The 12,563-nt window shown below is 31.0% G+C and overlaps 1 protein-coding gene across 3 annotated transcripts in view; it reads left to right on the forward strand.

Annotated features, from left to right (window-relative positions):
- LOC134720601 (succinate-semialdehyde dehydrogenase, mitochondrial-like) overlaps positions 1-12,563 on the forward strand; it is a 31,746-nt gene that overhangs the window by 17,620 nt on the left and 1,563 nt on the right. For all 3 annotated transcript variants that reach the window (XM_063582968.1, XM_063582959.1, XM_063582949.1), the window contains exons 8-11: positions 1,922-2,065; positions 4,080-4,238; positions 6,360-6,523; positions 7,557-7,615. In XM_063582968.1, the coding sequence (XP_063439038.1) occupies positions 1,922-2,065; positions 4,080-4,238; positions 6,360-6,523; positions 7,557-7,615 (526 nt within the window). The remainder of the gene's footprint in view (positions 1-1,921; positions 2,066-4,079; positions 4,239-6,359; positions 6,524-7,556; positions 7,616-12,563) is intronic.

Consider the following 12,563-nt stretch of genomic DNA (forward strand, 5'->3'; position numbering starts at 1 on the left):
AAAATTGTGTAAAACATTTTACAATAATTTGTATTATGGACTGTATAAGTTTTAAATAAAAAACATTTTCTTTGACAGCAGATTTTTCATCGATGAGAAAACCTATTTTAAAGACATAACAAAGACTTATTTTCAAACTTTTTTATACAATTGTTTGAACAACCATAGATTATGAAATATTTATAGTAAGAAAATAAGTTTACTGTAAGAAACCACTGACAACAGGTTTGGATATGTAATTCTATATTTTAGATATTATGTGCATATGTTTTCAAGGTTTTAAGGCATATATTTTCAGATCTTTCTAAAAACTGATTTCACAATTTATGTTGCCCATCTTTCCTTATTTTAAATATTAAATATACATGCACCAGTAACTAAATTCAGACTAGCATTTTCAGGCATTTGAGGAGTCTCGTTCATAAGTAGATATTTCCTCATAAGTTTATTTAAATCATCAGCATTAATTTTTCTCACAATATTCAACTTTTACCAAAATTTGGGGGGAAATCTTTTGATATGTCATAATTTGATAAATTCATATTAATATGTATTTTATTTCATAAGATATGATGATCAAAATAACTTGATTTATTAAACCTATCAAGCTAGGTGTTTGTCTAATTTTATTATTGTGCAATGTTTATGAAATATTCTGTATTAAAATCTGTAGACGAGTATGTGACACTTTAATAAAATAACCAAGAGGTTTGAATTATAGCTAATGGTTTAAATATTCAAGGAATAAAAATTAGTGTTCTCATGCAAATTCATAATTATATGTATTTTATTTCATAAGATATGATGATAAAAAAAACTTGATTTATTAAACTTTTCATTGGATACAAAAATAATTATATTTTAATTTTAATTCAGAACAAATTGAATTTGTAATTTGCTCTGAATACATTATGATTATTTGTTAATCATTATTCTTTTGATCTTGATGATTAAACTTATTTTAATACAATGATTATAGAATCATTAGATGAACTGTTTTCAAATAGTAATTATCTATGTTATCAGTAATCACTTAGTATTGATTAATTGTTTGATCTTTGTGATTAAACAGATTAGCAATGATAATTATATCATAAGATGAATTGTTTTTAACAATGATTAATCATGAAGTATTGACTAATCTTTTGATCTGGGTGATTAAGCATATTAGCAGTGATTATTGGATGATGAGATGAACTGTTTTCATAAATGATTACCATTGTAAGGAGTAATCACTTTACTTTTTTATAAATCTTTTGATCTTTCTGATTTAGATTGTGAAAATAAAGAATAGAATAGATTAAATATTTTATTGATCATAATTGGATCATTGAAGAACTGTTTTCTAAAATGATTACTAAATTTTGATCAAGAAAAAAAACTTGTTTAATATCAAAGCATAAGGAAATACTTTGAATCATTTAAATTTTTTTAAATGAAAATAAAGAAGATGATATATCTGATATCAATGAATCACTTTTTTTCCTAATTGTTTTTCATCCTCCTTATGATAAGTAAATAGAAATAATAAAACAGAAGAAAGTGGATTTTTTTTTATCAATTCAAAATATTTTTTTTATTGTTCCAATTTTATTTTCATGAAATATTTGTTAACTAACTTTAGTTTGATTTCTTAAGATATTTAAATTTGGTAGAGAATATTAGAAAACTTAAAATTAAATATTCTTCCTTATTTTCCTGAAATACGAATCTTTTTAAATATGAAGGATTCATTTGTTTTCATATAAAAAATTGTTTTTGACAAAGGAGTGGATTTATAAAATGTTTTTTTTCTACAAAATTGGTTTAAGCTAAAGCAATATTTAAGATTCCATCATAGTATAGATGTGATTGAAATAGAGCTGTAGCATACACAATTCCCAAGAAGATTAATAAAACTAAAAATATACTTTTGTTTTAGATATTACTCCAGCAGTCTGCCTCTACAGTAAAGAAAGTTTCAATGGAATTAGGAGGAAATGCCCCATTCATTGTGTTTGATAGTGCTGATCTTGACCAGGCAATCAATGGAACTATGGTCTCTAAATTTAGATGTTCAGGACAGGTAGTACAAATATTTGATAATTTTATTAAAAAATATTTTCTAAAGTTTAACTTTGATAAGATTTAAAATAATTGGAGACGTGTTCATGGCAATTTTATTCCCCAGCTACACCCTTGTCCATGCAAACATACATTTTGATGATTTAGCATTAATTTTTTTCAAGAGTTATGCCACTTTACAAATTGAAAAAATGCTGAAATTTTTCGTTTTGGTTTTCCAGCTTAAGTAAGCCTCAACCAAATGTTATGAAACTTATACACAATGCTTATTACTTTAAAATACAGATCAAGTTTAATTTACATGGTGTCCCTTTTACTGTTCTAGAGTTATGCCTCTTTAGAAATAGAAAAATTGTTGAAATTTTCATGGAGTTTGCCTCACTCAAATGTGATGAAATTTATACACAAAACTTAGCACAAAACTCAGATCAAATATAATTTTGGGTAGTGTCTTTTTTACCTTTCTTCAGTTATGTTCCTTTATAACTTTATATGATATTTAAGAAGGGGGCATTATGTCTTCCTTGGTCAGTGATTGCAAATCTTCAATTCATATTATATGCATAAAGCATATAATATAGATATAAGAAGATGTGGTATGAGTACTAATGAGACATCTCTCCATCCTCTAAATTTGTTAAAGTAAATCATTGTAGGTCAAAGTAGAACCTTCAACATCAAGTAATAAAGGTCCCCGAAAATAACTAGTTTAAAACAGGAACACCAACAGTCTAATCTATACAAAATATGAGAAACAACAACCACTGAATATCAGGAATTAGTTGGTGAAATGTTATTAGTTGGAAACAAAATATTTCTAGGTTCTGTGCCACGTCCATCAAACATGTGTACAGTTAACAATAAACATATTTACACTTTTGGTATTTAGATGTATTTTGCCTCCATGACCTTCACATACGAATAACCTTCTGACGCCAGCAACAATCAACTTTTAGTTGTTACGTCAAATGTTTTGAATTATGATGTCAAAGTTTACGGGAACCTGTGTGATTTTATGTAATGGCGAACAAAGGAGTATGTTCGATAAGGTCCTAAAATGGCCCCCTTTTTTAGCGTGAATTTTAAATTCGGATTTATTGACCAACAAAAAATTATAGCTTATACATTGACTAGGTAGAATATAAGCCATTTTGTTGAAAATTTACGTTTCAGTGTTCATTATGACGTCACAAGTTGTACTCATATTGATTTTTCACGAAAAAATAAAAAAAAAATGGTAAATTTCCAAAGATTATTTTACAGGAAACATATAGAGCCCATACGTCTACAACAAAGATCTTTTGAAAAAATGTTTGTGAAGACATTCAACATGTATTATTTGAATATTAAGCTTGTGGACGCCTGCGCTCTATGTTTTCTGGTCCTTTATTTGGTTGAAATCCGGCTGATTTTTGTCAAATTTCACCAAAATTCCTTATCTTGACCTTTTTGGGATGTAAAAATCGACGTGTTAGAATTAAACTTTGATAAAAACAGTTCTGTTTAACTTTCTCACATGTCTTTAAGGCAACTTAAAACAATTATTATCTTGCAACCATGAACTTAATAATTGGGGCCAAATATGGCACTTACAGAAAATATGTCTATTTGTAAGTTTTTACTTCGCTTTTTGTCATATTGAAATAATACTTTTAAAACTAATGAAAGTTTAATGCTTTACTTGTTGCTGAATATTCTCAATATTCCACCTTGACTAAAATCTTTTTGGCCTGTTTAATTTTCAAAAAATTAACAAATATTTAACTTTGGCCATTTGACTAAAATATAAAAACTTCCCTAACCCTACCCTTACCCTAACAAAAATTGAACCACACACTTCAGTAGAAAAAAAATGTTGGATATAATGCAGTTCAACAGCATCTATTTTTGATAATTTAGAAGCTTATTATTCCCATAACAAAAGAACATAATTAAAACATTCAGCTGATTTTATAAAGTTGTCTCCCTGTAGTGATATGTACCACCTTAACAAAAAGAAAATTATATTTTTTCAGACCTGTGTATGTGCCAATAGAATTCTAGTCCAAGAGGGTATATACCCAAAATATATACAAAAGCTTGCAGAAGTGATGTCCAGAGATCTCAAACTTGGTGATGGGTTTGAATCGGGTACAACTCAAGGGCCATTGATAAATTCTAATGCAGTGGAAAAGGTATGTCTATAACAATTGCATTTTAGGTCTATGGTCAGATTATATAATTACCTACGTCATATGAATTCATACTATGCATGCTTTTTTGATGGAAATTATGACAACACAATGCATTCTTAAAAGCTTGAAACCCTATGACACTGGGATACCTGCTATTCATTTTTATACGCCCAGGACAGGACGTATTATGGTATACCGTTGTCCGTCTGTCAGTCCGTCAGTCCGTCAGTCCGTCCGTCTGTCCGTCCGTCGTCCACACTTCGGACAATAACTCAAAAACACCTTCACCAATTTCCATGAAACTTAAGTGAATTGTTTATATCTATTGACGTAAGCTCCCTTTCGTTTTTTTTTTAATTTCAGATTTTAAGTTTTGGATTTATGGGGCTTTATTCATAAAAAAGGGGGGATTTACAATACTTCGGACAATAACTCAAAAAGGCTTTCACCAATGTCCATGAAACTTTGGTGAATTGTTTATATCTATTGACATAAGCTCCCTTTCGTTTTTTTTTAATTTCAGATTTTAAGTTTTGGATTTATGGGGCTTTATTCATAAAAAAGGGGGGATTTTCAACACTTCGGACAATAACTCTAAAAGGCTTTCACCAATGTCCATGAAACTGTGATGAATTGTTTATATCTATTGATGTAAGCTCCCTTTCGTTTTTTTTTTAATTTCAGATTTTAAGTTTTGGATTTATGGGGCTTTATTCATAAAAAAAGGGTGATTTTTAACACTTTGGACAATAACTCAAAAAGGCTTTCAACAATGTCCATGAAACTTTGGTGAATTGTTTATATCTATTGAAATAAGCTCCCTTTAAATTTTTATAAATTTCAGATTTTAAGTTTTGGATATATGGGGCTTTATTCATAAAAAAAAAAGGGTGATTTTTAACACTGCGGACAATAACTCTAAAAGGCTTTCACCAATGTCCATGAAACTTTGGTGAATTGTTTATATCTATTGATGTAAGCTCCCTTTCAATTTTTATAAATTTCAGATTTTACATTTCCGTGTTATGAATTTTTATGCTTAAAAAAGGGGGGATTTTTCCAATTTTGGGACAATAACTAACACTTTCACAAAATTTTATGTATGGATGAAAAATTAAGGCAACAAACTTGGTTAGATTTGAGTTAGCCTCAATAGTGCAAATTTTTTGTGCATTTTTTTTTTTTTTTTTTTGGGGGGGGTGGTATTTGACAGGGCTCACACTATTTCTAGTTGATCATATAAATTCATTTAAAGCATAAAAGACAAGTTAACAGAGCAACGGGCGTATCATGCGCTAAAGCGCAACCCTTTATTATCAAGTCTAAGACATTGTGTTGTAGAAGTTAAGATGAAGCAATCTTGTAATTTGTGAGTTTCATTAACATTATATCTTCAGTCAGCCATACAGTATTTTTTAAACATCAATTTCATGAAAATTGGACAGAAGCTCTTTTAATATAACAAAAGATATTATATATTTAGAGTAAAAATTGATTTATGACTTCCTTTTGAACATTCAATTTATATCTTAAAAAAATTGTACAACACAAGGAACTCTTGAACTTGTGTGAGTATAATAGTTTTGTCAGGTCCTTAAACCTTCCACTTATTTGAGGTTCAACTGTAAATCAAGAAGGAGATAACTTCTTGTGAAAACTAAAATTGAACGAGTTTTATATGAAAATTTTAACACCGACTTTCAAGGCTTTATATTCTGTTCAGGAGAAATAACTGTATCAAGAACTCAATAATCATGTTACCGGAATTTATGATAACATAAGTAACACGACGGGTGCCACATGTGGAACAGGATCTGATTACCCTTCTGCTGCACCTGAGATCACCCCCTGTTTTTGGTGGGGTTTGTGTTACTTAGTCTGTAGTTTTATATGTTGTGTCTTGTGTACAAATAATTGTCAGTTTGTCTTTTTATTTTTTAGCCATGGTGTTGTCAGTTTATTTGCAATCTATGAGTTTGACTGTCACTCTGATATCTTTTGCCCCTCTTTTACATCTTTTGAAATGGAAATCTGTATGAAAACTAATACATTATTCAGTTTTGTAAAAAAAAAAAAAATCAAAATTTATTTTTAGTAAATTTTTATTATATTTGATTACAGGTTGATGGACATGTCCAAGATGCAATCCAGAAAGGGGCAAAATTAGTGCTGGGTGGTCAGAAAAAGGGAGGGAACTTTTATGCACCAACACTTCTCCAAGATGTTACCTTAGATATGAAATGTGCCAAAGAGGAAATATTTGGTCCCATTGCTGCAGTACACAAGTAGGTTTCTAGATATGTTATAAGTTATTTAACAATAGTTCCAATATGATTTACATAAATTATGAAGTGTGCTCTTTGTGGGAAATTAAAACCTTAATATAAAAGGTACTGTTAGAAAGTTAAAGGTAAAATGAAATATACACAATAAATGGTGCAAAAAAATAGCTATTAAAAGTAAAGTTTATTTTAGGACTAATGTTGCATATTTTTGCAATCAGAAAATTCAAAAAAAGTGTCGCACCATTATTATTTTCAAGGAGGAGAAATTGCCTCCCTTGATTAACTTCAAAATTTATAAAAATTAGAAACACATAAAACAATTAAGATTATTTAATCCATATTGAATGGAAAATATTTTTTTATAGATGATTTGAATAGAATCTTGCATTTTAAAAGTGGATGCTTGTATTTATAGATTATCGTTGATTGTCTCAACAAGATTGATTATCTCGCTTGAGCTGGCTGGCGGCTAAAGCAAGGAAAAGCATTCAAGTTGAGATGACCAATGATAATCTGTTTATCGCTATTTTACCTATGACGATTGTCAATATCATGTCAATTTCATAAGCAATGCACGTGTCTCCTTAGTTTCTAGAGAGAATTTTCCATCTCAAGTTAGTAGCATGATATGAACAATTATCACAAAAAAGATCAAAGGAAAAATTCACAAAATAGCTATAATACCCTGATATTGCCATAAGTTTTGAGCATTCTATTTCATTGTCATATAATATGAACTGAAATACAGTAAGGTAATAGAAACACTTTTACATAATTCAAGAGAACAGTGTCTTATGTACATTTAACTCTTATTTTATTCCTCCAATAAGAAATGTAAAACCTTGCAAAATAGGAACTAGCTTAGAATTAGGCCTTCATGAGTAAGAGCACAGAATAATGTGTTAGGATAAGGTGACACATCTTCCTGCAGACAGTTAACTTGTTATGTGAAAAAAATTATAAAATAAAAAAAATCCAATTGTAAAAGCTTTCATATTTAATAGCTCAATGTATCTTCTGTATTCTTTTTCAGGTTTAAAACAGAGGAAGAAGTTATTAAAATTGCAAATGCAACAACCGCTGGCTTAGCAGGTATGTTTAATAACAATAGCTAAAGATTTTCTCTAAAACAAAGATTCTGAAAAGAAATTAAATATATTGTTGGAAATTTTGGACAAAATATAGATATTTGAGAATAAGTCATACAAAGTATAGGATAGAAATCCCTAACTTCATAGAAAATATTGTCAATTTTTGTCATACAGATTCAATGTCAGTTAAATAATTAATTGGAGACATCATAAACAACCATTATTCCCCTGTCTTTTCCTTTTAGCTCACCTGACCCAAAGGGCCAAGTGAGCTTTTCCCATCACTTGGCGTCCGTCAACCATCGTCGTCGTTAACTTTTACAAAAATCTTCTCCTCTGAAACTACTGGGCCAAATTTAACAAAACTTGGCCACAATCATTACTAGGGTATTTTTTTTTAAATGTGTCTAGTGACCCATCAAACCAGCCAAAGATGGCCACCATGGCTAAAAATAGAAATGTAGATTATGGCTTATAACTCTGAAACCAAAGCATTTAGAGCAAATATGACGGTGTAAAATTGTTTATCACGTCAATTTCTCTCTGCCCTGAAATTTTCAGATGAATTGGACAATTGGTAATTTTAAAAGATTTTTTTCCGTTTTTAGCTCACCTGGCCCGAAGGGCCAAGTGAGCTTTTCTCATCACTTGGCGTCCGTCGTCCGTCGATGTCCGTCGTCGTCGTTAACTTTTACAAAAATCTTCTCCTCTGAAACTACTGGGCCAAATCAAACCAAACTTGGCCACAATCATCATTGGGGTATCTAGTTTAAAAAATGTGTGGCGTGACCCGGTCAACCAACCAAGATGGCCGCCACGGCTAAAAATAGAACATAGGGGTAAAATGCAGTTTTTGGCTTATAACTCAAAAACCAAAGCATTTAGAGCAAATCTGACATGGGGGTAAAAATGTTTATCAGGTCAAGATCTATCTGGCCTGAAATTTTCAGATGAATCGGTCAATTGGTTGTTGGGTTGCTGCCCCTGAATTGGTAATTTTGAAGAAATTTTGCTGTTTTTGGTTATTATCTTGAATATTATTATAGTTAGAGATAAACTGTAAACAGCAATAATGTTCAGCAAAGTAAGATCTACAAATAAGTCAACTTGACCAAAATGGTCAGTTGACCCGTTTAGGAGTTATTGCCCTTTATAGTCAATTTTTAACCATTTTTCGTTAATTAAAGTAATCTTTTACAAAAATCTTCTCCTCTGAAACTACTTGGCCAAATTAATCCAAACTTGGCCACAATCATCTTTGGGGTATCTAGTTTAAAAAATGTGTAGCGTGACCCGGTCAACCAACCAAGATGGCCGCCACCGCTAAAAATAGAACATAGGGGTAAAATGCAGTTTTTGGCTTATAACTCAAAAACCAAAGCATTTTGAGGAAATCTGACATGGGATAAAAATGTTTATCAGGTCAAGATCTATCTGCCCTAAAATTTTCAGATGAATCGGTCAATCGGTTGTTGGGTTGCTGCCCCTGAATTGGTAATTTTGAGGAAATTTTGCTGTTTTTGGTTATTATCTTGAATATTATTATAGATAGAGATAAACTGTAAACAGCAATAATGTTCAGCAAAGTAAGATCTACAAATAAGTCAACATGACCAAAATGGTCAGTTGACCCACTTAGGAGTAATGGCCTTTATAGTCAATTTTTAACCATTTTTCGTAAATTAAAGTAATCTTTTACAAAAATCTTCTCCTCTGAAACTACTTGGCCAAATTAATCCAAACTTGGCCACAATCATCTTTGGGGTATTTAGTTTAAAAAATGTGTGGCGTGACCTGGTCAACCAACCAAGATGGCCGCCACCGCTAAAAATAGAACATAGGGATAAAATGCAGTTTTTGGCTTATAACTCAAAAACCAAAGCATTTTGAGGAAATCTGACATGGGATAAAAATGTTTATCAGGTCAAGAACTATCTGCCCTGAAATTTTCAGATGAATCGGTCAATCGGTTGTTGGGTTGCTGCCCCTGAATTGGTAATTTTGAGGAAATTTTGTTGTTTTTGGTTATTATCTTGAATATAATTGTAAGAAGCAAAATTGTTCAGTAAAGTAAGAACTTCAAACACATCACCATCACCAAAATACAATTTTGTCATGAATCCATTTGTGTCCTTTGTTTAATATGCACATAGACCAAGGTGAGCGACACCGGCTCTTTAGAGCCTCTAGTTTGTTATTATCTTGAAACTATTATAGATAGAGATAAACTGTAAACAGCAATAATGTTCAGCAAAGTAAGATCTAAACATAAGTCAGCATGACCAAAATGGTCAGTTGACCCCTTCAGGAGTTATTGCCCAGTATAACAATTTTCACTAATTTGGTAATTTTTTCCCTCTGTATCTAAAGGGCAAAGTTTATTATAGAAAGAGAAAATTGTTAGTTCCAAGAATGTTCAGTAAAGTAATATCTACCAACACATCACCATCACCAAAACACAATTTTGTCATGAATCCATCTTTGTCCTTTGTTTATGATATGCACAAAGACCAAGGTGAGCGACACATGCTCTTTAGAGCCTCTTGTTTTTTTGTAATGAGTGTTCACCGTTCTCACTAAAATGCCTAAAACTAATTTTTAGATTCTAAGATTTGGACCATTGTCATTGCATAATGCTTAACTTAACCAAAGCTTTTCATGCCTAAACTTAAACTCAAGGTCACTTATATTTAATGTGGACTTTCCTGATTAAGGTAACAGGTACGTAAATGGCTTGTCCTGCGATTGTTAAAAGAAATTGTATGCACGTAGAACTTTTAAAAATATAATGAAAAATTGAAATATTTAATATGGTAACCGATCTAGTTTCCGAGTTCCAGACATTTGAAAATGGTAATGATACAACATAAAGTTCATAGACATAACGTCAAATTTGAACACAAAAAAAGAAATTTCAAGCTTAATTTATTCTGCACTAAGAACCAATCCCACGATTTTTCTATAAAAATTAAATGTTTTTGAGGTATTATTTTCCTTTCTTATTGATATATAATTTTCAAGGGGTCACCGAACTCCTTTTTCATCTATCAGCCGTTGAAAGGGTGTTGCTGACAGGAACAGAGGGGGAAAATCATGACTTCGCCGAAAGGATTACGCAACGTCAAGTCTTAAATCAGCAGAATTATCAAGACAACGACCGCTTCATTATTTTTTTCTTCAGCACTACTAATGCGCTTTAGAGAATATTATCATGTCTGAAAAAAAGGACGAATAACCTATCTTTTTTTACAAGATCCTTTGTATTTATAACTAGTTCAAACTGATTTATTAATTTAAACTTAATCTGTGTTAAGCATTGTGTATAAGTTTCCTAACATTTGGTTGAGGCAAAGTAAAGTAAAAAAACGGAAACCAATTTTGGGGCGGACGGACTGACTGACAAGTGTAAAACTTAATGCCCCTCTGCTACGGCGGGTGCAAAATAAAATACAAAAGTAAAATTCTATTCACCCGGTACTTGCAGAAAATCATGAATATAAAATATATAAAATTATGTTTCAATGGCACAAGAACAGAACACATACTTCAATCACAACAGACTAGTACTTTAATTGATGTGTTTAATTTATGACACAAAAAGGAGATGTGGGATAAAATTGAATTTTAGGCAAAAGCCGAACAAAATAGTTTTTGAAGTTTAAAGCATATTATCCCTACATTTTTCCCTATCGTCGGTTTTGTTCCATTATTATATTGACAGCAATGCATAGATATGAATACTTAAAATCAAATGTATTTACATTCCAACTTATTTATCTTTTAATATTTTTGTTAGTCAGGGTTTCCGTAAAACTGTACTGTGCGCTATTCGTGTACACCCTCAATACCTCCTCTTTTTCCTGGAAGGATTAGATTTTTGCAAAAAAATACACTTTGAAAAAGTATGGTCAACCTTGGCTTCTCTGCAGTTGACACTGTTTCCTCGGGGTAACAGTCTGCTCTATCCCCCTCTCAGCTATGTGTTGTTTATATATTGTTCAACACGGACTTTGAACACACATTAGATGACCTCTCTGATAAATGTACTAGTATCCAGTCTAAATTTGTTTGCCAAATTTCATGCTTGTAGCAGGATGTGCACAATTTTTCACAAAGCCGCCATACTATTTGTTAGCTGTAATGACTAAGCTAACAATGAACTGAATAGAAATGCTTCATGTGATTTGAAGAACCGTCTTCGATGGAGCTTTAAAGTATTAACTATCTGTTGCAGCGTTTTGACATAGCCAACGGCATTATGTGCCTCGTAATTTTTGCCAACAATTTTTCTGTTCAAACTTCAGAATTATTTGTTTTAAATATTGTGAAAATTTAGAAGAAAATACGTATAGCAAAATTAAAATCTCATATTCTTACTTTTAATAGCAGCATTTGCACTGTGCCACATGTATACAAACAACATCAACTTTAATCGAAATAAGTAATTACGAAATTTTGCGCTTTTTAAAATGAATTGATTGATGCACGCAGAAATTTCTAAATCTTCAGTATAATATTTATATACTTTGCAAATTATTTCATCTTTCAAGTGGAATCAAAGAGTGATTTTCATGCAGCGGAGCTTTATTTTTCCCTAATTACCGCGTTTTCATGCTAGAAGCTTGTGATTCACAATGCTCCATTAAATTCAACTAGAGTGAAAAGCAATGTGTAACATTTTTTTACTAGTACTTTCATTTTCAAATTCTATTTATAGACCATATCGCGGACGTGAAAGAAAGTACTATAAAGAAAGTTTTTTTGTTTGTATGAACATCCATATGTTTATAATTAAATGCGAAACTAGTTATACAACAGGAATATCAAAACAAGAGAATCAGAACTAACCTATTGTCGAAGATTGAATACGTGCTAGACGTTTTCACAATTGCTTTGAGAAATAAATTTATTTCTTTGAATGAAAGTACATGACTGAATGTAAGTCTGTG

The sequence above is a fragment of the Mytilus trossulus genome, chromosome 1, assembly GCF_036588685.1.
Source record: "Mytilus trossulus isolate FHL-02 chromosome 1, PNRI_Mtr1.1.1.hap1, whole genome shotgun sequence".
NCBI lineage: Eukaryota > Metazoa > Mollusca > Bivalvia > Mytilida > Mytilidae > Mytilus > Mytilus trossulus.